This window comes from Gopherus evgoodei, chromosome 7 (genome assembly GCF_007399415.2).
Source record: "Gopherus evgoodei ecotype Sinaloan lineage chromosome 7, rGopEvg1_v1.p, whole genome shotgun sequence".
In the NCBI taxonomy this organism is placed as follows: domain Eukaryota; kingdom Metazoa; phylum Chordata; order Testudines; family Testudinidae; genus Gopherus; species Gopherus evgoodei.
The window spans coordinates 34,622,425-34,650,201 of NC_044328.1; the positions used below are offsets into that span (position 1 = coordinate 34,622,425).

At 40.2% G+C, this 27,777-nt stretch overlaps 1 protein-coding gene across 4 annotated transcripts in view; it reads left to right on the forward strand.

The window, feature by feature from the left end:
- Positions 1–16,037, forward strand: part of HTR7 (5-hydroxytryptamine receptor 7) — a 64,259-nt gene extending 48,222 nt beyond the window's left edge. Inside the window, exons 3-4 of one of the 4 annotated variants that reach the window (XM_030570846.1) lie at positions 9,555–9,607; positions 14,300–16,037. In XM_030570846.1, coding sequence (XP_030426706.1) covers positions 9,555–9,607; positions 14,300–14,412 — 166 coding nt within the window. In that variant the 3' untranslated portion in view covers positions 14,413–16,037. Of the gene's footprint in view, positions 1–9,554; positions 9,608–14,299 lie in introns of those variants that run through there. The other 3 variants (XM_030570848.1, XM_030570849.1, XM_030570850.1) reach the window with 3 other exon arrangements.
- Positions 16,038–27,777: the final 11,740 nt, after the last annotated feature.

The window sequence follows — 27,777 nt, forward strand, 5'->3', positions numbered from 1 at the left end:
TGTCAAAACTAATGAAAGACTAATGTGCCCTGCTCCGCATCCAGGCCATACGGACCTCAGTCTACCATCCACAAACAGATGGACTGGTCGAGCGATTTAATCATACCCTTAAAAGTATGATCCGGAAGGTGGTAGCACAGGATGGAAAAGACTAGGATACCCTTCTACCGTATCTAATGTTTGCTATACGGGAAGTCCCCCAGGCGTCCACAAGTTTTTCTCCCTTTGAACTATTATATAGATGCCACCCACGCGGGATATTAGATATCGCCAAGGAAGATTGGGAGGAACAACCCAACCCAGGAAAGAATGTCATTGAGCACGTGACACAGATGAGAGAGCGAATAACTTGAGTAACTGCGGTAGTACGGGAACATTTGGAAAAAGCACAAGAGGCCCAGCGGACATATTACAACCGTCGGGCGAAAGTACGGAGATTTCAGTCGGGGGAACGGGTGATGGTGTTAGTACCGACAGCAGAAAGCAAACTTCTAGCCAGCTGGCACGGACCATATGAGATAGTGGAAGCCATTGGGGAAGTGAACTATAAGGTTAGACAACCAGACCGCCGAAAGCCAGAGCAAATCTACCACATCAACTTACTGAAGCCCTGGCATGACATAAAGACGTATCTGGTCATTCGAGGAGCTCTATCTCAGACAGATGACCCACAGGGATAGGTAAAGATATCTCCTGAATTAACCCCAGAACAACGAACAGAGGTCATTGAAATGATCCACTGGAACCAGGACATATTCTGTACACAACCGGGCCGAACAACACTAGCCCAACATCATATTGTCACCCAGCCCCAGAGTAAGGGTGACGATAAGACCATACCGAATACCGGAAGCTAAAAGGGAAGAAATTAGGATGGAAGTGAAGAAGATGCTGGGAGTCACTGAAGAATCCCACAACCAGTGGTCCAGTCCGATTGTCCTAGTCCCCAAGCCTGATGGCACCCTGAGGTTTTGTAATGACTTCTGGAAATTGAATGAAGTGTCTCACTTTGATGCCTACCCGATACCACGGATTGATGAGCTAGTTGATCAGTTAGGCAAGGCCCGATACCTAACCACTCTGGATCTGACCAAAAGATATTGGCAAATTCCCCTGGCCAAGGATGCCAAAGAAAAAAATGCCTTCTCTACACCCGATGGCCTATTTCAATACACTGTCCTCCCTTTTGGACTCCATGGGGCCCCTGCAACATTCCAAAGACTTATGGATAAGTTATTACGACCCCATGCCAAGTATGCCGCTGCCTATTTAGACAACATAGTCATACATAGCCCTGACTGGGAAACGCACGTAGAAAAAGTAGAAGCAGTGCTGGATGCCATGCGGAAGGCCGGTCTCACTGCTAACCCTCTCAAGTGCGCGATAGGACTAGCTGAGGCCAGATACCTTGGGCATGTAGTAGAGAGAGGTTTGGTAAAACCCCAGTGGAACAAAGTGGAGGCAATACAAGGTTGGCCTCGACCAAACCGCAAAAAGCAGGTCAGAGCATTTTTAGGAATAGTAGGATACTATCGGAGATTCATCCCTCATTTCGCCACAAGAGCAGGGCCATTGACGGATCTGATAAAAGCTCAGGGCCCCGAGATAGTGAAGTGGACTGATGCGACAGAAGAAGCATTTTCAGATTTACGGACAGTCCTATGCTGCCATCCAGTACTCATAGCCCCAGACTTCGAGAAGGAATTCATCCTACAAATGGATGCCTCAGAGGTGGAGCTCGGTGCCGTCCTTTCCCAGATGGTAGGGTAGGAGGAGCACCCCATCTTGTACCTCAGCCGGAAGCTCCTCCCCAGGGAACAAAAGTACGCGGTTGTCAAAAAGGAATAAAGGATAAAATAGGCTATGGAGACTCTCCGCTACTATCTCCTGGGGCGGCGGTTTACCTTCATGACAGACCACGCCCCGCTCCAGTGGATGCACAGGAACAAGAAGAACGCCAGAGAGACGAGGTGGTTCCTCTCTCTGCAGCCTTTCTATTTTCGGGTCCAGCATAGAGCTGGAAGCCAACATGGCAACGCTGATTGCCTATCGCGACAGCACTGCCTCTCGTCCCAAGTAGCCCAACCCCTTGGTGTTGAGCGGGGGGAGGGGGATATGTGATACAGCATGGCCAGAGGGCAGCAGGAGAGTGTTAGCAGGGAGCCTTATTCCCTGCAAGGGGAGGAAGGTTTGTTATAGATTAACTAGAGCACCTGAAGCCAATTAGAGCACTAGCAGTCAGTCATATGATAAAAACCCCTGCTTCAGTCAGACAGTGTGGGAGTTAGAGCAGGAAGGTTTGGTTGGAGCAGAGAGCAGTTTGAAGGAGTTGGAGAAGAGAACAGTATTGAAGAGAGACAAAAGGAAAGTTTGGAGGAGTGCTGCGGTGGGCTGAGAAATCCAAAAGAAACCCTAGGTAAGGGGCACCTGGCTTGTGTAAAAGGAGGGCAAGAAGCCCCTTCCCAAGCTGAAGGGCAGGAGAGGGAAGTAGCCCAGGGGAGGGAACCGCTAGTTCAAGTGGTTCACCACAAACCTCAGGGCCCCTGGGTTGGGACCTGGAGAAGAAGGTGGGCCCAGGTCCCTCCCTCTCCACTCCCCTCCTCAAGGACACTAGTGGGGTAATTAAAATACCAGTTCAGAGGCAAGCAATGGCGCCCTGAACCTTCCCCAAAGAAGAGAAAGTGCGAGACCCAGCATAACAGTGCCGGCAATTTGCCACAATTGCCACTGACAACATATTTTAGCTGAACAAATGGTAGATGTATACATCTGCAACTTGGAAGAACAAAAGTGTAACCTACAATGGGGATGTTCCCATTAGGTAGGAAAGATTTTAAAATGTTCCTAATGTAAACATTCCCACTATAGGATAGACTTGTCTCTTACCAATATGCATACTATTGAACCAGCTATGCAGCAACAGGAGTTATTTGACTGGGGAAAGTCCAAACAGCATCCATTTACTCCTTGTGGTACCAAGATCAAATATTTCTTCTTAGAAAGCTCATTCACTTCCCTGTATTTCCTGGAATATTCTCTTTCCCAAATTTATATTTACACTCCTAGGGCTCCAGAATTCCTTCCTAGTTAAAATTATATAATCTCTGACTGTAAGGAAAAGTGGGGCCAAATTCTGCCCTCTTTTACACCAGAGGTGTCTGGTGTAACAGAGCAGAATGTGGTCCATGGCTTTGGAATTTGGCTAAGATTATGGCTGAAACAAAGACCTGCTTTCCTTCTCCCGAGAATGCTCTCTCACTATCTTTACTGCTTTTAACTAACTAGCTTTGTGAAAAAGCCAAGGATGTCTAGTAAAACACAAGGTTCCAAAAATCCCAGAGGAAATGATATCCTTAATTAACAACTTAGATATCTCTTCAGTGCCTGTTGAGGCAACATATTAGCCTAGTTTCTGTTTAGTTAACACTAAAGTTGTGTAAATAATGGGAATCATTATCCACAAATATTTACTTACATTTTAAAGTGAAAATGCTTTGTTTGTAAACCACTCATGTTTACTTTCCATGTGCATTCCACCAAATGAGTTTTACTTGCAAGAATGTGTGCAGGAACTACATTTTAAGCTCAAAAGCTGGAGTATGTAGATACTTGATATGGAATTCTGTTTGAGGTTCAGGTTTTCCAGGTCCGATTACCAGAGCCCAGGTACATAGGCAATTAATGTATTCTTGTATCCAGCAACAAATTCCGAATTGCTTGCTCCCAGAACTGTTCAGTCTCCTTCATTCTCCATGGCTCCTGCCTACTGGACAGGGGCTTGTATATCCTGATTTGAAAAGCAGGGGAGTCACTCTAGGTTGCATTTCTATGATTAGGGCTGCTCTGTGCAGGATCTCTATGGTTAGACTTTCTCAGGACTCACAGGGTATGTCTACACTGCAATATAAGCCCAGGGTTCAAACTCAGGCTCAAGCCTAACTCCCCTTCCATCTACACACAAATTGCGCTAACTCTGGCTCGGGCCCAGGATCCCATGGGGTGGAGGGTCTGAGCCTCAATCAAGCCAGGTACCAGGGATCAAGCACTATGGCTTTGCTCTGTGGATGCAGCCCCACTGGATTCGTGCTCTGGGAGTCTCCACGTGTGCCCTACACGTCTGCAGGCTGATTTTCTCTGTCTTCTGGACAAGCAAGTTTGGTGGACCATCAAGTTTTCCCACACTGCACTGCAAACAGGGCTACAGCAGCCACATTTTGGGAGGGTGCTAGGAAGTCTGGGATATGGCTGGTTGGAGTCAGGCCCACATAATGCAGTGTAGACACTGGAGCTCAGGGTGGGACCCAGGATTCAACAATTCCTAACCCAGGGTTACAAGTGTGCATAGACACTCAAGCCCTAGGTTTACAAACCCAGACTCTGCTAACTCAAGTTTTACTAACCCTGGGCTTACCTTGCGGTGTAGCTCTAGCCCCAGAAACCCAGCCAGACATTGAGCCTAGGGCACAGTCCCTTGTAGCCAAAGACTTGGAACAACAACTAGAGTGCTCTAGCAATAACTAGGGATCATTAAGTAGCTAGGACCTCCCCCACCTGAGCCAGGGCCAACTGGGAAGCACCAAGATCCTACTTATTTGGATTTTCTCCCACCTCCAGCAGCCCACCAGAACCTGGGTTTGGTGAGTGTCAGAGCACAATATAAGACCTATTTGTTTAACCACTCTTCTGGTTAACTGATAGATTCAATAAATAGCAGAAAGTGGAGATCTGTTGTTGAACCTTTGAAACAGGGGTAGGCAACCTGTGGCTGGCATGCATGCCAAAGACGGCACGCAAGCTGATTTTCAATGGCACTCACACTGCCCGGGTCCTGGCCACCAGTCCAGGGGACTCTGCATTTTAATTTAATTTTAAATGAAGCTTCTTAAACATTTTAAAAACCTTATTTACTTTACATACAATAGTTTAGTTATATATTATAGACTTATAGGAAGAGATCTTCAAAAATGTTAAAAAGTATTACTGGCACACGAAACTTTAAGTGAGAGTGAATAAATGAAGACTCGGCACACCAGTTCTGAAAAGTTGCCAACCCCTGCTTTGAAATGAAATAATTATAATCTGTTTTGTTTCCAAGTTATTTTTAAAAGTTTAAAGCCAGTTATCTATCATTTTATAGTCATTTGATCAAAATAAAAATAATTTCTCACTTTCTCTTCCTATCCAGATATTATTTTATTATCCAATACCACACAGAAGCATAGATGTGCCAAATAATCTGAAATAAATGTACTGCAGTTATTGAGTTAAGGGTGTTTATGAGTAAATTTATACTGCAAAGTTTTATCATTTTTCTCCCTTTTCATGTTCTAGCTTTGTGGTATATAACAAGCATCCAGTATATATAAAAGAACATTGTACTATTTTTACTATTCAACATAGCATCTCTAGAGTACTGTTGAGGTAAATTTAGGGATAGTTCAACTAAGACTCTAAAATGCAGGACACAAGAATACCAAGGAATCTTGAAAATGATGCCAATTATTTTGTGCATAGCTACCACCTTAACTTTCTATTTGATTTTTCTTGTCTTTCAGGAAAAACTGCTCAAGAGATAAACTTCTCTCAGGGAAAGCACAGAAAAAAATTATCAGCAGATCCTGTTCATAGCTCACCATAGATCTTAGGTTCTTTTCTTGTTCTTTAAAAAGAAAATCTTTCTTTGTCTATTGGTCTTTATACAAGAAGTACATGCTAATAGTATCATTATTGCTGTTATCTTGATTTTTTTCTCTAAATAATCATTGCCACACATGAGTTTGGTACAAACACAGTATTGAATCTTATTTATATTTTTTTTCAGTGTTCATTTTCTATATATCTTAATAATGGTAGACCAGTAGCTGTTAACCTTTTTCAAATCAGCACCTCCTTCAGCCCCTCTCCCAAATAACCATGACCTTTTCACATTGAGCAGTATGGGAAGTACAGAGTGTTTGCAATCCCATGACACATGTTCACAAACCCTAGACTGACATCCCTTGCTGTAGACAAAAGGCAGTCTGATTATTTGCTTTCTTGTGGATTCTGATATATATAGACAATGTAGGAAACATTTTAAGACTCAGTGAAGCTCTGACTTTTTTTATTAGTATTATCTTTGTCTATCATTTATGATAGTTTTATATATAGTTCTAACTGAATAAATAGTCCCAGAATCAGAAATACATATTGAAATACCCAAGTTTCGAGAAGAAAGAAAGCCCACTGAGAGGAAACCTACTACACCTCTACCCCGATATAACGCAACCCGATATAACACGAATTCGGATATAATGCGGTAAAGCAGTTCTCCGGGGGGCTGGGGCTGCGTACTCCAGTGGATCAAAGCAAGTTTGATATAATGCGGTTTCACCTATGAGATTTTTTGGCTCCCGAGGACAGCGTTATATCGAGGTAGAGGTGTATATTGTTATAAACTATTGACATAGCAGACTGGATAAATATTTTTCTCTTAGTTTTAGATCTACTCAGTCAATAAAAGATCAACAATTCTCTCTTTTTAATACAGCAGATGTGTGGACTTTCCTTATGTGTGGTCTTGTTCGTTCGAGAAAATTGTGTTTACAGTATGTTTAACTTTTTTTTTCTACATAAGAGAGAGCTACTGTAACAAACTTGTTCTCTTATTTCTAAGAGTGCAAGTATTAAAGTCTATCATGAATTAACAGAATGCAAATGACTAGACTCAGTAACTTAAAACACACAATAATTTAATCTCGTCTGTAAAATGGAGATAATGGTACTGATCCCCTTTGTAAAGAGCTTTGGGATCTGCAGATGAAAAGTGCTCTTTAAGAGCTAGGTATCAGTAGTAGTATAATGGAGCCAAGCAGCATTTTAAAAGAGGACACTCATACAGTAATAGGGATCATTCAGTCACAAGAAAAATACATACAAAAGGAGAACAAACATATGCTTCATACACATACTGTGGAAAAAAGTTATTTTGTGATATCTCAGCCTTATAGAACATGGCAAGGAAATAGAGATCATAGAAAGGTAGAAATGGAAGGGACCTCGATAGATCATCTAGTCCTGCACTGAGGCAGGACTAAGTATTATCTAGACCACTCCTGACAAGTATTTGTCTAAAAATCTCTAATGATGGAGATTCCACAACCTCCCTACCTAACTTATTCCACTGTTTAACTACCCTTGTTGTTAGGAAGTTTTTTCTAATGTCTAATCTAAGTCTCCTTTGTTGCAATTTAAGCCCATTATAACTTGTCCTGTCCTCAATGGTTAATAACAATTTATCACCCTCCTGTTTATGTCCCCCAATTAGTCTTCTCTTCTCCAAACTAAAATCACCCATTTTTTCAGTCTTTCCTCTTAGGTCAGGTGTTCTAGACCTTTAATTAGGGTGACCAGACAGCAAATGTGAAAAATCGGGACAGAGGATGGAGGCTAATAGGAACCTATGTAAGAAAAAGACCCAAAAATTGGGACTGTCCCTATAGAATCGGGACATCTGGTCACCCTACCTTTAATCATTTTTATTGCTGTCCTCTGGACTTTCTCCAATTTGTCCATATCTTTCCTGACATGTGGTACCCAGAATTGGAAACAATACTCCAGTGGCGCCCTTATCAGTGCTGAGAAGAGTGGAAGAATTACTTCTTGTGTCTTGCTTACTATACTCCGAATACACCCCAGAATGAGGTTTGGGTTTTTTGCAACAGTATTACATTGCTGACTCTTATTTAGTTTGTGATCCACTAGCACTCCTAGATCCTTTTCTGCACTAATGCTTCCTAGGCAGTCATTTCCCATTCGTGCAACTGATGATTCCTTCCTAAGTGCAGTAATTTGTATTTGTCCTTATTGAATTTCAAACTATTTCATAGAATTTCTCCAGACAATTTCTCCAGTTTGTCAAAATAATTTTGAATTCTAATCCTGTCCTTCAACTGCTCCCAGCATGATATTGTCCAAGAACTTTATTAGTGTACTCTCTAAGCCATTATCTAATAATTTACAAAGACATTAAATACACCCAGGACAGATCTTTGCAGGACCCCAGTCAATATGCCCTTCCAACTTGACTGTGAACCACAGTTTTCCAACCAGTTGTGCACCCACTTTAGAGTAGGTATGTTTAGACCAGTGCTTCTCAAAAACTAGTCTGTGGGCCAGCACCATTCCCTGAGATCTCCCTAACACAATTTAGAAAGGCAGCAAGCTAGTCCCTGGTATCAAAAAGGTTGAGAAACACTGGTCTAGGCTATATTTCCCTAGTTTGTTTATGAGAAGGCCACATGAGACATTATCCAAAGCCTTACTAAAGTCAATATATCACACCTGCTTCCCCCTTAACCAGAAGGCTTGTTACCCTGTAAAGAAGGATATTCATTTGGTTTGACATGATTTGTTCTTGACAAATCCATGTTCACTGTTACTTGTCACCTTATTATCTTCTAGGTGCTTACAAATTGATTGAATATTTGCTCCATTATCTTTCTGGGTATCAAAGTTAATTATACTGATCTGTAAGTCCCTGCGTTATCCTATTCCCCTTTTTTTGATAGGCCCTTTTCCAGTCCACTGGGATCTCTCATGTCCTCCATGACTTCTCAAAGATAATTGCTAATAGCTCAGAGAGCTCTTCAGCCAATTCCTTAAGTATTCTAGGATATATTTTGTCAGGCCCTGTCGACTTGAAGACATCTAACTTGTCTAAGTAATTCTTACCTTGTTCTTTTCCTATTTTAGCCTCAGATCCTACCCCATTTACACTTATGTTCCCTATGTTAGTTATCTGATCACTACTAACCTTTTTGGTAAAAAATGAAACAAAAAAGGCATTTAAAACCTCTGACATTGCAGCATTTTCTGTTATTGTCTTTCCCACATCATTGAGTAATGGGCCTACCTTGTCCTTGGTCTTCCTCTTGCATCTAATGTATTTGTCAAATGTTTACTTGTTACCTTTATGCCTCTAGCTAGTTTAAGCTCATGTTGTTCCTTGGCCTAATTTTGTCCCTATATGCTTATGTTTATTGTTTTAAAATATATTCATCCTTCCTAATTTGACCTAATTTCCACTTTTTGTAGAACTTTTTTTGTTTCACATCATTGAAGATCTCCTGGATAAGCCATGGCAGTCTCTAACCATACTTCCTATCTTTCCTCTGCACTGGGGTAGTTTGCTCTTGTGTCCTTAATAATGTCTCTTTAAAAAACTGCCAACTCTCCTGACCTCTTTTTTCCCTTAAACTTGCTTCCCAAAGATCTTCCCTACCAGTTCTCTGAGTTTGTTAAAGTTTACCTTCTTGAAGTCCATTGTCTTTTTTCTGCTGTTTTCCCTCCTACTATTCCTTAGAATTATGAACTCTTATCTTTCATGATCACTTTCATGTAAGCTGCCTTCCATTTTCAAATTCTCAACCAGGTCCTCCCTATCTGTCAGAATCAAATGTGGAACAGCCTTTCCTCTTGGTTCTTTCTCCACCTTCTTCAATAAAAAGTTATCTTGAATGCATTCCAAGAACTTGTTGGATAATCTCTTCTCTGCTGTATTATCTTTTCAACAGATGTCTGGGTAGTGGAAATCCCCCATCACCACCAAGTCCTGTGCTTTGGATGGGTACGTCTACACTATAGTATTATTCTGATTTTACAAAAACCGATTTTTGGAAACAGATTGTATAAAGTTGAGTGCATGCGGCCACACTAAGCACATTAATTCGGTGGTCTGCGTCCTTGTACCGAGGCTAGCATTGATTTCCGGAGTGTTGCACTGTGGGTAGCTATACCATAGCTATCCCATAGTCCCCACAGTCTCCCCTGCCTATTGGAATTCTGGGTTGAGATACCAATGCATGGTGGGGCAAAAACAGTGTCACGGGTGATTCTGGGTAAATGTCGTCAGACAATCCTCCCTCCGTGAAAGCAATGGCAGTCAATCATTTTGTGCCCTTTTCCCTGGATTTTCTGGGCAGACACCATAGCATGGCAATCATGGAGCCCATTCAGCCTTTTTTCACTGTCACTGTATGTCTGCTGGATGTTGCTAACAGACGCGGTACTGCAGTGCTACACAGCAGCATCCCCTTGCCTTTGCAAGTTAGCAAAGACGGTTACTCTTTGCTCTGCTGAACCGTCTACTGCTTTGCAAGTTGACAATGATGGTTGCCAGTCATGCTGTACCATCTGCTGCTGTCATGGGTGCTCCTGGCCAGCCTCAGTGAGGTCAGCTGGGGGCATGTGGACAAAAATGGGAATGACTCTCCAGGTCATTCTCTTCTTTAAGTTTTGTCTAAAGGGAGAGTCAGTCCTGCCTAGAATATCAGGCAAGCCTACTAAAGAACCAGAGAGGCAAACGGCCTTTCCGGGTCAGAGCCCCAGACATCCCGCAGAAATGATGAGCTGCATGCTATTCTAGGGGGTGCCCCTGCAACAACGCCACCCATTGCTTTCCTCCTCCCCCACCCCTCCTGGGCTACCGTGGCAGTTATCCCCCAATTTGTGTGATGAAGTAATAAAGAATGCATGAATAAGAAACAGCCTTGACTTTATTGCCTCTGCAAGCAGAAATCAAAGAGGGGAGGGGAGGGCAGCCTCCAGCTGCTATGATATTCCAGGCAGGAGTGAATCTCTAGGAGACAAAACTTAAAGAAGAGAATGACCGGGAGTCATTCCCATTTTTGCCCAGGCACCCCTGGCTGACCTCACCGAGGCCAGCCAGGAGCACTCACGGGACGACGATGACGAATATCAGTCAAACTGCACCGTCTGCCATCCGCAAGGCAAGGGAAGGAAAGAGGATGCTGTTGTGTAGCGCTGCAGCACCACATCTGCCAGCAGCATCCAGTAGACATATGGTGACATTGAAAAAAGGCGAGAAACAACTTTTTTCCCCTCTGGTTTCAATGGGGGGGGCTGACGACATATACCCTGAACCACCTGAGACAATGTTTTTGACCCTTCAGGCTTTGGGAGCTCAGCCAAGAATTCAAATGGTTTTCAGAGAGTGCAGGAACTGTGGGATAGCTACAGTCGTCAGTTGCCCCTCCCTCTGTGAGCGTCCATTTCATTCTTTGGCTTTATGGTACTCTTGTCTCAGCTACTTAAGGTTCATGCAGCACTGTGTTGAGTCCCTGTTGTGGCTTCTGTCCCTCATAGCCTTGGAGATTTTTTCAAATGTTTTGGCATTTCATCTGTTGGAATGGAGTTCTGATAGAACAGATTCATCTCCCTATACAGAGATCAGATTCAGTATCTCCCGTACGGTCCATGCTGGAGCTCTTTTTTTGATTCTGGGACTGCATGGCCACCCATGCTGATCAGAGCTCCATGCTGGGCAAACGGAAAATAAAATTCAAAAGTTGTGGGGCTTTTCCTGTCTACCTGGCGAGTGCATCTGAGTTCAGATTGCTGTCCAGAGTAGTCACAATGGTGCACTGTGGGATAGTTCCTGGAGGCCAATACCATCGAATTATGGCCACACTAACCCTAATCCGAAATGGCAATACCGATTTCAGCACTACTCCCCTCATCGGGGAGGAGTACAGATATTGGTATTAAGAGGCCTTTATATCGAAATAAAGGGCTTCGTTGTGTGGACGGGTGCAGCATTAATTTGGTTTAACGCTGCTAAATGTGAAATAAAGTTGTAGTGTAGACCAGGCCAATGATTTTTAGTTGTTAAACACTTCCTCCTTTTTTCCCCTGCCTATCCTTCCTGAACAAGCAGAACCCTTCTATAACAATATTCCAATCATGTGAATTATTCCAAGTCTCTACAGTGATTGGACACTATGTAGAAATATAGAGCTGGATACATACAAGCGAACAATTGTTCTTTCCTAGAAAACATGTAAATACTACAGTGATAATAACTACACATCTGCCTATGATAAATAGATTGATTTGCCTCCACTAGAGACAAGATTTTGTTAGTGAAGACTGATTAGTTAAAGCATGCTTAATGGAAGCCTGGCAGAGTCACTATGGTTTAGTAGTCTATTAAGAGATTTGAGAATTTTCTGTAGAATCTTACCTTAGCATGAATTTACCCTGATGATTTGATTTGTCTTGTATGGTTGGGATTGATTCTCTAAGGTCTACACAAGCTCTTTGTGGCCCCTCTTAAGGAATGTACCTGGGAGGCCCTGATATCTGCACTGATAGTTTAGGATTTTAAACATGTCGTGGAAGTCAAACAGCATGAGAGAGAACTTAAGGATCACTGATTGTATACATAGAACTGACAGATCCCATTATTCAATAACCATTGGAGTTCTTTTCAGCAATGCATGGATTGCAGGAATGTTTCATATGCAGACATTGATTTAGATTTCTCTTTGCTATATTAAATGCTATAAACAGTCATTTAATATAGCAAACGCTATGAAAGTACCGATAAGGGTGTCTAACTTTTAACTATAAAATCAAATTTAGAATTAGGAGAGTTAATCTACAGTATCTGTTATTCCAGATTTTCTGTTTCACACAGAGTATATATAACTTGCTCCAAATTTTCTCTCTCTCTCTCCCTCACTCTTACCCACCACATCCACAAATAAAGATCAACAGAACCAGCAATGTCTGAAGTCACTCTTATTGACTTCAGTGAGTGTGCATCTCTGAGGGCAAATATTTGGTCCTACAAGTTGTATTCATTTTAGATGTATGCAATATATAAGCAGAAAACAAACAGAAAACTTCCTTAGGCATGTGAATTCAACTAAAGCAGACCCTGAATATTATTTTTATTTAAATATATATAGAGATATATAAATAAATGAAACAACCTATTTTTGATTATTTCATTCCTTCATATCTAGTTTTGACCTTGGATATGATTATCTGGTTAGTTTTTACAATTAATTGCTTATGTCTTCTCATTTTAACTAACAATGGAAATAAACTTGTTTGAAATCTATTTCTGCATTATATCCCACTGTAAAATTGCTTTTCTTGTGTTATCCTTTGTTGCTCTTCAGGAATTGCCTCCTTTTGTTCAATTTATTTCCTGTTTGCTAGGATGGGTTCATGTGCTGAAATACTTGAGAGTTAATGAAATGATTGACTGTTAAAGGCCTGCTCCTGCAGCCTGTGCTGATGTGAATAATCCCATTGATTTCAGTAGGAGTAGTCACATGAAGAAGGGCTGTGCTCAGGCCCAAAGGTACCACTATGCCTATGGCATGCTGAGAGAGTTGAGTTTAGGCTGTTATGCAAACCAAACTCAGAAATACTCAGCTGTTTCAGTTTTTAATTTTCAGCCTTACTGTTGCACTCATGTTTTTTATTTATTTTTTTATTTTATTTTATTTTTTATTAGTGCCAAATCCTGGATCTCAACACAATGTCCAAGTGGCTGAGGAAAGACACTTCCTGTGGGACAGAATGATTGGTGGATCTATGTAGTCACAGATCCTCTATCATTCTCCAAAAAGCACTTGATTCTGAATTCAGTGAAATTACTTATCTGATTAAGTGCTTTCCTGGATCAAGGCCAGAGAGCTCAGCATCTTGCAGGGTCAAGCCCCCAAATCCCTACTGGCTGGGGTGCAGGAAGCCCCCATGGAACAGAACTCTGATATGTACAGAGACTGATGACCCCCTGCTTCCTTTTCCATAGCAGAACAGCACTAGTTCCACTGGGTTGAGTTTCTCTACATCATCAGAGGAAGGAGCAGGATTTGGCTCCATTGATCATTAATCGGACAATGTTGCAGCTAAGATAAAATGTGACATTATTTTGTCGACAAATATTGGGTGTGAAGTTATTTTTGCAGAAGTTATGTAGATAAAGGTCACTTTGCAAAATCAAGAAAAGGATTCTCCATCTTGCTATGGCCCCTTTACTCAGCTTTTGTGCCCGGGAAATTCTCCTGTCATAAGAACTGAGCGGGACAACCAGAGGTTGTCTTATGAGGCCCCCTCCAGAAGTCCTGACATAGGCTGTGTATGGCCAGAGAGTAGAAGGGCAGGCCAGGGGAGGGCTTTAGCAGATGCTGCTTCATTAGTTTTTGGACTGCTGTACCTTAGGGTTGTCCAAATTATGCTAAGGGCCTTTTTAGCCTTCATAGAAGCCCGGAATTGGGCAAGCACAAAGGTGACCTTAGCCACCCACTTCCTTAGGCCTCAAGTTTTGTGCTGAACTTCTGGGAAAGAGCTCTAATTCTTTAAAAGCCTAATCCAGTTCCCATCAAGGTCATCAGGAGGCTTTCAGTTTATTTAAATGGGAGTTGGATCAAGCCCTGTAGGGGATGCTGTTACATTTTCCGATCTAATTCATTGTGGGTTGTGTATTTTTTTCTTAAAACAGGAGAAACTCTGATTATTCAAGAAAAAAGAGTCATGACTTATGACCAAATGCACAGCAAAGTAATCAGATATGGCCAAGGCACGACTGGGGAAGGAAAAGTAATGAAGATTTAGCCTGAGAAGAAATGAAGGGGTTATGAAATGCACTTAATCTTCTTTGAATGGGAATGCTTAAAAAATAAAATAAAAATCAATGAGCTTGATGCATTGTATTAAATGTATTTCTCATGAAAGTGGTGACATCTCTCATTTATTAGTGGGACAACTGCTATTGTGTACAAATGAAAATAGTTTTCTGTTTGAGAAAGCCAAATCATTTTAGCAATAAGCAGTTTGACGCTTCAAGGGAGAGAAATTAACTGAAATCCAGAAAGACAAGACTTTGTACAGATCTGCACCTTTATCAATCAATGTAAACAGAAGAGAGCATTCATTTATGTTTCTCATGTTTGTGGGTTACAACATTGCTATTAATATTCAGGGATCACCGGTGATACAGAATGTATTTTGTTTTACTACAAAATGACATTTTTCAAGCAAACGGTGGCAATGTAGATGCTTTCAAGCCTTGTGTTGAAAATGTTCTGTGTGTCTGAGCTAAAATCCAGAAAGGCAACAATAAAAGGCTGATTTTTTTAAAAAGTGGCCCTTTGGTACTAAATGGCAAAAGCCTTGTCTAGTTATATACCATTGACACAGGTGGTTGGTCTTTAAGATAAAAGTGGAGCATAATTTGTTGGTTATCTCAGACCTTTCAGTAAAAATGCTTCTCATGGATTTTATTATGACTAAATCCAAGAGACAAGAGCAGGATGTATATATTTTACACAACAAAAGCTTAATTTATGTCCTTTCTAAGTGGTGATTTTTGATGTATCACAATATATAGAGAAACTAGGATGTCTCTTTGTTCAAGTAACTGCATAAAAGATGGGAGGATTTCAACAGTCCCCTTCGTGCTGTTTCCGAATAATATATATAAAAGCACCCTTTTTACTTTGAATCGCATCTGTTCAGTTGAATTTCATGAGGGTATATGCTGTTGTACTGATGATAATCAAGTACCAGAATAACCATTGTCACTGTATTAAAAGTCACCAGGACTCCATTCAGTACCTCATCAATAGGATTAGTCACTGTGAACCCCACATTTTAAATAAAATAAGTGCCTTTGGTAATTCACTTGGATTTCCCAAGAGGTACATAGTAAGAACAAACAGATCTGTACAAAATTCAAGCATGTCAGTGATAAAAGTTTTGTTAATCCTTAAATATTTAATGTGAGAAAGTTTATTGTAAGTATTCAGTGGACCAAATTCTGATCAGTTACAATGGTATCGATTTCAGTGAAATTACTCTGAATAAAGTCAGATCAGAACAGGGTGCAACAGATAAAACTAAGGATAGAAGATTTAAGGGAGAAGAGGGACTCACATAAGTGACAGTAAAAGCAAATGCCTGAAGATTATTTCTTCTTCAGTAAATGCAAAACAGAATGAAAAAGGATATCTTTAATATTCTAAAGCTTAGCTACTTCACAGACACTGAAGCACCTGTATTCAGAACAAAATGGAATGTCACGCTTTCCTTTTAGATAAAGTTGTACCAAAACCTTAACTTCAGATTTAATAGAGTAATTGTACATTATTAGATCCATTATTTAAATGAATTTTTGTAATATGTACTAGTATTACAATTTTCTGTGAAATTCACTGTAAATATTGTGACATTAAATTTAATCAAAATATATTCTATTTGTAAATGTTGTAAGAGAAATGTTATCTGAGGGGTAAGAAGCAAGGAATGCTTCAACAAACTGGTGGATGGGGAGCTACAAAGAGGAAATAGGTGCTAAATGCTTTTGGACCAACATTGCTTGTGAAAACACAAGCAGTAGCAAATCTGTAATATCATTGTGTTGCTTCAGCCAATGATTTTGTTTTCATTTTGTCTAACAGATTTTAAGAGGCTGAAATGGCACCTGCCTAACAGCCATTAGTGCCTTTAAAAATCCAGCCTGAATTTCCATCTCTTTGTTAAATTAGAACAATGATCCCTCAGAATAAACACCAGTAGCATGACCTGCATTATTTTTCTAAGAAGAAGAATATCAAATAGAGTATGTACTGTGAGCCAAGTTTGGTATTTCCCTATCCTCAGCATGGGAGAGCTGGTGGAGAGTATTGCTTCATAGTAGGTTACAATTCCACACCTTATCATCACCGCCATCCGACAACAATCAATCAACTAAACAACACATCTGGGTTACAAAGAATACTGGAAATCATAATATACTGATATTTTATCATGCAATGCAGAGCTCATTATTCCAGGTGTGGCCTTCCTACAATCTCATCTCCTGCCATACTGAGCAGTAGATGGCAGAGCTTACTTTGCTAATGAGCGATCAAGGCTTCCCTTAAATACCTACACACTAGAATACATTAATTAAATCATGTGCCCAACATACCACAGGGTAAGAAAAGGAGTGTACAAAAAATGCCAATGGGTAACTTAACATCTGCATAAAATGACACTTGGCACTTCTCTGATGCCTTCCATCTGCAGATCTCCAAGTGCTTTACAAACATTAAATCAAGCCTCACATAAGTGGGCTGGTATTATCCTCATTTGCCCCAGGAGTAGAGTAAGGGTTTAAGTGATCTGTCCAAGGCTGTAGCAAAGCCAGAAACAGAACTCAGGGTTTCTGGCTCCAACATCTGTGCCTTGAGAAAAAAGAAGTCTTCGCTGCTTTTCCTTTCTCATATTAGTATTTCACCAGCTCTAGATAGGGTGACCAGACAGAAAATGTGAAAAACCGGGATGGGGGTGGGGGGTAATAGGAGCCTATATAAGAAAAAGACCCCAAAATCAGGACATCTGGTCACCCTAGCTCTACATAACTTGTAAAATGGCTGAAGTTTATTGTAGAGTATAATTATTCTGTTAGTTTTTGTGGAGTAATGGTCTGAATTTGAATTCTGAGGGGTTACACTGATATGTGGGTGAATTTAAGACACTTAAAGGGGCCTGATTTTCAAAAATGCTGAGCACTTGCGCTATGAAAATTAGGTTCCTTTCAGATGTCTAAAGTTGGCCGCAGACACAAAAATGGGAGGGACTCATGGTCAGTAGTCACTTTTGGATATGCCAAAAATACAAATGAACCAACAAATAAGGTTGGAGTTTTCAAAGGCATCTAGGGGAGTTAGGGAACCAAATCCCCTTAAATATTAATTTGATTAGAGTGCCTAACTTCCTTAGGTTCCTGGGAGAACCCAGTTTAAGTACATACAGAAGATTCATCTGACGAAGTGGGTATTCCCCCATGAAAGCTTATGCTCCAATACATCTGTTAGTCTATAAGGTGCCACAGGACTCTGTCACTTTTTACAAAAAATATAAGATGTTAAGATGCAATGTTAGGCTCATGTCTCTTTCAATTTCTTTCCCATCTTAAAAAAAAAACCCTTTATACTTTCACTCACAACTATTTCACATTTGGGGACAATGTATACCTTCAAGTCAGCAGCACTGCTATGGGTACCCGCATGACCCCACAGTATGCCAACATCTTTATGGCTGACCTAGAACAACGCTCCCTCAGCTCTCGTCCCCTAATGCTCCTACTCTACTTGTGCTACATTGATGACATCTTCATCATCTGGACCCATGGAAAAGAAGCCCTTGAGGAATTCCACCATGATTTCAACAATTTCCATCCCACCATCAACCTCAGCCTGGACCACTCCACACAAGTGATCCACTTCCTGGACACTACAGTGCTAATAAGCGATGGTCACATAAACGCCATCCTATACCAGAAACCTGCACATCTACCAATGTGATATATGCCATCATGTGCCAGCAATGCCCCTCTACCATGTACATTGTTTAAAACCAGGCAGTCTACGCAAAAGAATAAACGGACACAAATCAGACATCAAGAATTATAACATTCAAAAACCAGTTGGAGAACACTTCAACCTCCCTGGTCACTCAATTACAGATCTCAAAGTCGCAATACTCCAACAAAAAAACTTCAAAAACAGACTCCAACGAGGAACTGCAGAATTGGAATTAATTTGCAAACTAGACACCATTAAATTAGGCTTGAATAAAGACTGGGAGTGGATGGGTGATTACACAAACTAAAAACTGTTTCCCCATGCTAATTTTTTTCCCTACTGTTACTCACACCTTGCCAACTGTTGGAAATGGGCCATCCTGATTATCAATACAAAAGTTTTTTTCTCCTGCTGATAATAGCTCACCTAATAGCTCACCTTAATTAATTACTTTCATTACAGTTAGTATGGCAACACCCATTTTTCATGTTCTCTATGTATATATATATATATATCCCTACTGTATTTTCCACTGCATGCATCTGATGAAGTGGGTTTTAGCCCACAAAAGCTTATGCTCAAATAAATTTGTTAATCTCTAAGGTGCCACAAGTACTCCTCATTCCCTTTACACTTATATCTATTCTCCATTTTGCTTGAATAAGTGATATACTGAACCCATATTTCCTCAGACTACAATTTGTGCTATACTTTCGTTTCTGTTGCTAAATTAGATGAGCATCATGTCCATTTTGCAGTAGAGAATTCCAGATTTTTAAACACCTTTGGTTTTTTACAAGTCTACGGAGACCGACCAACATCATGCTTCCTGAACCTCCACACCTGTGTTTGAGTTTACAGGATATTTTTCACCATGCTATTTTACATTTAACTTCCTTTTCCCCCCCGCCCCCCAGACAAGAGAGTATGACTTTCTTTCATCTTTCTACCTAGATAATTATATTGCACTCTTCACTGATGCATCTAAGCACTTTTCAAAATTACATAAATCCAGACAAGTGGTGTACAAACAGACCTAGTAGTACTCACTCTCATTTCCTTCTGTCAAAAAAAAAAGGGAAAAAAAAGGTTTTTAATATTTAGTAATATAATTATCATGTTTTTAATATTAGGATGGAAAATCGATGGCAAAGAGGAGAGTCTTGCATTTTGTCTTGAAAACCGTCAGGTTTGTGGTCATTCTTGTGGAAGGCACTGGTGGAAAGGAGGTTAGCAGAAGTTGGCTAGCTACTAAGAAGTATCTGTCACTAAGTGCCTTCTAGTTACCGTTGCCATTAAGGGTTCCATTGTTCCTGAAGATCACTGCTGCCCAGGATGCTGCCCAGTGATCTTCAGGAACAATATATATACAGTTCATCAGATGCATGCAGTGGAAAATAGAGGGAGAGGTAACCTTTGAGATGTCCCAGGACCAGCCCATTGAGCACACTGAAGATCAAAGCCAGAGCTTTAATCTTGAGCCAGCATTCAATAGATAGCATTCAAAGTGATTGGAATGAATAAACCAGTACTCTTATTGACCTGAATGTGTCAGAAGGCAGGATGCTGCATCCCCCACTAGTTGAGGTTTCTGTAATGAATGCAGAGCATTGCAGTAATCTAATCTAGTTTGAAGGTTATAAATGCATAGATTACAGTGGCCAGGACTGTAACTGATAGGATGCGGCATGATCTGCTGGCCAGTCAAATGTGGAAGGCATCATTTGTTCCCTGTTCTATTTGGGTAGCAGCTGTGAATAAGCAATCTGATTTTTAAGATCCATTTTAAGGCCCTTTTACTCTATCAGAGGGGTATATGGGAGTGTGATGGGGCTTAACCACATCACCTCCAGGGCTAGTGAATACATCCAATTAGTCATGCTTTGCACCTGGAGAGGTGAGTAGCTCACTGGCTCCCAGCCAGAGGGGGCAGACCTAGGCCATACTTAATAGACTAAAGGAGCTTAGTTGAGGGAGATGCTGTAAAGGAGACAGGCCTCTCTGGCTGAGAGAAGCCCAGGGTTATGGGATTAGCATATGCTCCTGTGAGGGAATTGCTGAGATAGGGTTTGTGCCAGTAGAAGGGAAGGATTTTAGTAGCCCCAGGGGCCTAGGAATTATCCAGGTTCATTAGGTCTTGTTTGGGATACTCTGAAGGTAGTTTGAACGTTGCGACTTGGCTGAATGGCTGAGCCACAAAAGATTGGAAGCCAGAGGCTGAGCCAACAGGAGGCATTGAAGTCAAAGACAGCAGCAGCATCTCACACTGATGCAAGAGCATGCTCCAAGGATGGGTGAGAACTATCACAGGGTGGCTAAGTGTAACTCGGTATCAGGCCCAAAGTGTTCAGGAGGACATGCAAGCTACTTTGGTGATGGTGCTTACTGGCTGGATCATGTTGCTGCTGACACCAGCTGTAAATATAAGAATACTCTTCACCGAAGCACCCCGATACTAACACATCACTAAAGTTCTGCTGAAGTCAATGCGGTTTGCCAAATGAAAAGTAACTGATAGTAATGACACATTCTGATCTCCAGAAATAGAGAGGAAGTTTGATAGTTTCTTTTTGTTTTCAATCATCCAATAAAACCATTAGAAGGAAGGAAATAAATAGAAATACTGTTTGAATTGATAAATACATCTTGGTGGCACTTTTTCTAGAAATCTAATTAATTTATTCTACACACAACTGAGCCAAAGAAGTGGTGTTCCACTGAGTTAATCCTACCTTTTGAATAATATTTTGTCCTGTTAATCTGTGACATGTCAAGTGATTAACCCTAGTTGTACTGACACACAGACCAAGGGAGAATTCAGAAGTGGTGTTTAGAATTTAATGATAGGAGAAAAACAGGATGCATGTGTCAGAAATGAAGGCAAATATCAAGCAGATATAAAGCAATAAGACAGCTGTGAAAATATTTAAGATGAAATGGGATAGTATTGATTGGAAAGCAAATTCTAGATGAAACTAAGCTCATAAGCAAAAAAGACATGACAGTTTTGGAAACCAAAATCTTGCTTATAATTACTCTGGCCACATTTTATTTAGAGAATTATGAGGAGAACTGTCTTTCCTGTATAAGAGAGAATGGAAAGAATAGGAGGAATACCTAAAAATATGAAATTATCTTGGCAAAAACAGGGAGTTCTGGCCGGCTTCTTAGTTGCAGGAGGCAACGAAACCAAGGAGTTCTTTCTCATGGCCTTGTTTGACCTGGGTTATCACAATCATTTCAAATAGTTATTCATGCCCAGTGTCAGCCCAGCAATACCATCTAACTGAACGAAGATTATGGCCTATGATAAATCAAAGTTAGTTAATTATATTGGCACGCACCTCTGAAGTGGTCCAAGAGTTTCAAATGGATCAGATGTGAAAGGATAAAGAAAATCTATCCCTGTCCAAAGAGAAGTTTAGCTCAGCTAGAATGTAAATTGGCTTACGTATGAGATGAAATCCTAGCCTTACTAAAAACAGTGAGAGATTTGTTATTAACGGCAGTGGAACTAGGGTATCTCCTATGAATTTTGCTAATCCTGAGTTCTAGTCTTCCTCCCTATATTAATTATAAACACATTCACTGGCAAATGTACTTTTATTTGTTAAAACCATGTTGAAATAAAAAATATTTAAAGGCAATTTATAAAAACATTTAAAAACAAAAGTATACTGAACTAGAAAAGCAGCAATGTCTGAAACACACTATATTTTTAAAAAAGGTTATTTATAAGTATGTAGGTGCTTGTGGGAGAAGAAGATAGGCAATTGAGCTGGCATCCCTGGCAGAGAAGGCAAGGGTTGATGGCTTGATAAGCTCGTAGATCTGATAAGTAGGGGAGGGATAAATAATGAAGGGCCTTAAAAGTAAAGACAAAGAGTTTGTATTTGAATGGGGAAGCCAGGCAGGGAAGAGAGATGCAAAGAAAGAGAGATGATGTGATTGGAGTGACAAACCAGGAAAATGTTTCCAGCAGCAGCATTTTGAATGAACTTGAGGGAGGCCATATGGCAGGCATTGAGGCCGGAGAGAAGGAGATTACAGTAGTCAAGACATAAGATGATGAGGGCCTCAACAACAGTCTTGGTAGTTAGGACAGAAGGGGAGACAAGAATTTTAAAATTTTCTTTTGATAGAGCAGTAAGACTTCGACACTGTATGACATAACTAACTGAAACTGCATAACACTAAACTAGCTGCCATGCACCACTATAATTTAGTGCTGTCAAATCCACAATTAGTTATCAAAATTAGACATTTTTCAGTATTGTAGCATTAGAAAGAAGTGATCCTTGCAATGCTTTAATATTACAGAGGAAGACATCAGATGAGGACTAAGATGTAATGTCCAGCCATGTTTTTAACAAATCTTGGAATACTGGGGAACATAAGAATGGCCTGCTGGGTTAGACTAATGGTCCATGTAGGCTTGTATCCTGTCTTCTGACAGTGGTTGCTGCCAGATGCTTCAGGACAATTATTGAGTGATCCATCCCCTATCATCCAGTCCCAGCTTCTGGTAGTTCGAAGTTCCAAAAGACTGGTACAACATTAGCTTTTCCCCCAGTATTTAAAAGGGTTAAACAGGATGGCCTGGTTGATTATATGTTGGTTAGTCTGACATTGAGATCCAGGGTAAAATCATGGGATGGAATCAGTAAAGAATTAAAGGCTGGTTCCAAAATTAATGCCAGTCACATAATGACATGGAAGATAGGTCCTGTCAAACAAACTTGATATATATCTCAGAGATTGTGAGTTTGACTGATGAAGATAACTGTGTTGACATAATACACTTAGGCTGTTACAAGGCATTTGACTTAGTCCTGCATGAACTTCTCATAAAATAGTCAGCACTATGCAAAAATCAGTGTAGCTCATACTAAATTAATTTAAAAATTAACTGATCTCAAAGTCCTCATCCTCTTAAGGGGTGCTTTTAGTGGGGTCCTGCGGCGGTCTGTTCTTGGCCCAATGCTATTGAATATTTTTATCGATTTATGTAGGAGAAAATATAAAATTGCTTGTAAAACTTGCAGATGACACATAAAATGATGGAGAAGTAAATAATGGTGACAGGTCAGTTATATAGACCTATCTGGATCACTTGGTAAGGTGGGATCATTTGAATAATTTATATTTTAATACAGTCAAATGCAGGGTCATATATCTAGGAACAAAGGTCACTGCCGCAGGGTATTTCTGGATCTGGCATGAGAACTTCATATTCCCTTTCTTGGGAACTGCACCAAAGTTCTCATGTTTGTCAAATAATATCCCTTCTCGTGATGTGGTTTATTAAAACAGCATCACAGTTCAAACGTCACCTTAAATCAGAATAGGTGTGTGTGTGTGTGTATGGATATATGTAGTGAATTATATATACTTTATATAATTATAAAGGTTCCTTCCCCAAAAAAACAGCTGCTGCTGCTCTGTATTTCCTCTGGCCAATTTTTCTTAAGGATTCTACTCCTGCCCTTCCTTGAAGGTAACTCCAGCCTGGCCTTTGCATCTGCATAGGGTGGAGAACTGCCACCCCAGTCCTCTCTGAGTCTACATCTCAAGCTGGTCTCCCTTCACTGATGAAGAAGGTTCCCTCTTATAAGTCTCACACTAGGTTACTAACTGGTGATATTGATCCTCTGGCTCAAGTGAAATGCTGGCTCAGGCCCATCACCTGGGGACAGATAACTAGACACAGACAAGGCTGAGCTCAACTCCCTAAAAGAGTCAGGCCACCCTGTGACAATCACATTAACAAGATGGGGGACTGTATCCTGCAATGTAGTGACACTGAAAAAGACTTAGCTGCTGATCCATCACAGACCCCTGAGCATGACCTTCAGTATAATGCTGTAGATAAGAGGTTGAATGTGATCCTTAGATGTATAACCAGAGGAACAGTGAGAAGGAGGAGAGGGGTGGTTTTGCCTCTGCATATGGCATTGGTGAGACCATTATTGGAATATTGTGTCCAGTTCTGATCTACACACTTTTAAAAGGATATTGAAAATTTGGAAAGGATTCAGACAAGAGCTATGAAAATGATTTAAGGTCTGGAAAACCCGCATTAGTGAGCCACTTAAGAAACTCAATCTATTTAGTTTATCCAAGAGAAGGTTAAGAGATGACTTGATCATGGTCTAAAAGGATTTCTTTCAGTACACACCTCTTAAATCTTGCAGAAGGCAAGTTGGAAGCTGATGCTGAACAAATTTGGACTACAAATAAGTCACAATTTTTTAAACAGTAAGCATAATTAATCACAGGAACAACTTACCTCAGGCAATGATGGATTCTTTATCACTCAAACTTTTTAAGTTGAAAAGAACATTACGGGCTTTATGCAGAAATTAGGGGGGGAAGTTCTATGGCAGGAGATCAGACTAGATGATAACGATCCCTTCTGCCCTTGAAAAAAAATCTATCAACCAACATCAAATGACATGCTGAATAAATCTCCTGTGGAGTATAATCCTGTTAAAGTTTGCTATTTTTCTGAAAGAACAGAATCTAATCTTTGATGTTTGAGTGTGTGTATGTATATAAATAAATGATGCGCATACTTGATAGTATAGAGGTTTATTCCTAGGAATGTGGGATTGCTTCATAATTCAGAGAAGTGAAAGCCACGTTCAAGGTAACCTCTATGCCAATAAAACCTGTTCCAGAAAATATTAAAGCACTGTCATGTTTGTTAAGCCATTTTATAGTGTAAAGTTTATGGCTTTTTTTATTGGGATTATTTTTGTATCTATCCTCTGTAATGCTGGCTTCTCTTAGTACTATGGATCATACTGTAGAAGTTATGGGAGAGAGAGAACAATCAATTCTATTTTTAAAACTTCGAATATACCTTTTCTATTTAATAGGTGGCCACAATATAAAGGCACACACATTTTGCAGTGCTCTAAAACTACAACCAAATGCTTTATACCACTGAGAAGGAGGGAGTCCCAATTCTTTAATGGGATAAAGGATCTGTTGCTAGTTGAGATGTTTCTATACTGAATCATAGAAATATAGAGCAGGCAGGAACCTCGAGAAGTCATCGAGTCCAGCCCCCTGCACTGTGACAAGACCAAGTAAACCTAGACCATCCCTGACTTGTTTTTAAAACACTTCCAATGATGGAGACTCAATGACCTCCCATAGAATTTCAAAGCTTAACTACCCTTATAGTTAGAAAGCTTTTCCTAATATTTAATGTAAATCTCCCTTGCTGCAGCCTAAGCTCATTACTGCAGTGGACATGGAGAAAAATTGATCACCCTCCTCTTTATAACAGCTCTTAACATACTGGAAGACTGTTCTAAGTCGCCCCTCAGTCTTCTTTTCAAAGGACTAAACATGCCCAATTTTTTCAACCTTTCCTTATAGGGTTGGCACACATAGTGACTTAGAAAACAGCCCGGAGTAACACAAGAAATACATATTGATGCTGTTTAGAATAACAGTCTAACTGATAAAGTGTGCCAAAACACAGGCCGGAGGAACTAGCTGTTGTGTGTGATGTGAGGATGGCTATGGGACGCAGGCAGAGAGAGATTTATCCCATAAGCACTTTAAGGGAGGCTTTTTTCCTGTTCTTTCTGCCTCTTCCACCTCCCTTTCCCCAAACCTAATAACAAGATGTCATCTCACTGTGCTCCTAATTTCATAAGGAGTCAGACCAGCTGTGAGGAAAGTAAAAGAGGAAAGTTGCAGAAAGTGTAAGACAGCACAGCTGGTCTTCTCACACATTCCACAGCAACTCACTCAGCAGTCACCACAGCACCTATGGTAGCCATCTAATGTGTACACTTCATTTTAATGAGAACTAGTGACATATGTAAGCTGCATTGTACCACACACTCAACATACCTGGAGATACTATATCAACATCTACCCATAGGACATTCTGATTGATTTACTTCAGATCTGAGCATGAAAAAAAAACTATACTGCTAAAGTAAAAAAGAAGTCTCTTTTGATTTTCACAAGACACATTGATTCAAGTTGCACAAAATAGTTGCATCAAAGCATGAAAAGCCATATCCATGTGTGACGTAAGACAAGTCAATCAGATATAATGTGACAAGAATAAGATACTCTGGATTGTTTTAATAGATGAGATATTTTATTCATCATTTCAGTGAACTGAGTGTTCAATATGCAAATAATTCAAATAGAATTCAACTGGCACTCTGTATATTTTTGAAATTCATAAAAAATTTTCCTTGATGAGACCAAAACAAACCTTTAGACTGTTAACATAATTAGAGAACCTATTTGTCAAAAATAGCTTAAAGAAAAACGGGTATGCAAGAAAATTAATTCCCAAACCCTTCCAATTTTGAATGCCTGTGACAAAAATGTTAAATACCTATGGCTATAAAATATGAATCTTCATTATAACCAAAAATGATGATTGCCACATCTGTAACAAATGATACACATTGTAGAGGAAACAAGATTAGTAGGAAGGAGAAATGGATTTCTGATGTACTTGGTACTAAGTTGTATTCTGCCCTTACTTACAGTATTCAGAGTTATAGAGAGATTAAATGTTAATGTAGGTAGCATTTAAAAGAAAATTACTTTTATACAATGCACTACAAAACTCCCTGAATGGAAACCTCTTTGCCATGTGGCCTCTTTGAACTTACATACTTTAAAGAATAGTGAATACATTGGCTGAGGCGATTTTAATTTAGATTAATAAAAGACAAGTAACTCTGATTTGGTTAAACTTCACTCATTTGATTAAAGTTCTCACTATAGTAAAACCCAAGATACAGAAAGCTATTTAAATTGACTGGATAGTGTTGAATAACATTGAAAGAATAAGAATTAGGAAGTTTTAATGAATTCCTTGAAGGATAGCTCCTACGTTCCTTTGGCACACAAAAGTAGTACTGACTCTGTGTGGATACAAAGAAATGCAGATTCAGGGCCCAAGGGCTCAGTATAGTGCTTATCATGAAGAGTGCTGACAATATGATTCACACTCCAAAGCTGCAGGTACTCGGAACCTCTAATCATCAGGCCTTAAATGAGGAAGACTAAGGAAGTGAAATTCTTTCCTGTCCTACTTACCAGTTCCCTTCCCTGCCACATTCCCGCTAGTTCACACCCTGCTTCCACTTTGGAGCAATTTTTTCCAACTCTAACCCATCCTTCACCACCAACCACATAATATAAAAGTATTGTATATCTCCATGATTTTACACATTGATCTGAAAACTGTCTGACAATCTGGATGCATAAACCCACTTGTAAGTCATGAGTTTTCTTGTTATAACATTGGATACTCTATGCATGTTGGTCACTAGTTTTATAGTATTGCATCAAGCACTACAAACGAAGAACCCTAGTGGTACAATTTTCTGTCTTGGTCCTATAGCTATGTAAACATTGTTATTAATTGGGCACTACATTTAATAGAGAATCAAGGATAACGAAAAGTAAGGAAATAAAAATAAAGACAAATTAATGACCATGGCAAATCCCACAGTTCCTCCTGCAATCATTTGTAGATGTTTAGTGACATCAATCAAAGCTCAGTTAGTGACAGAAGACATTGGCTACGTCATCACTACTGGCCATATCGGCGGGTAGCAATCGATTTCTCGGGGATCAA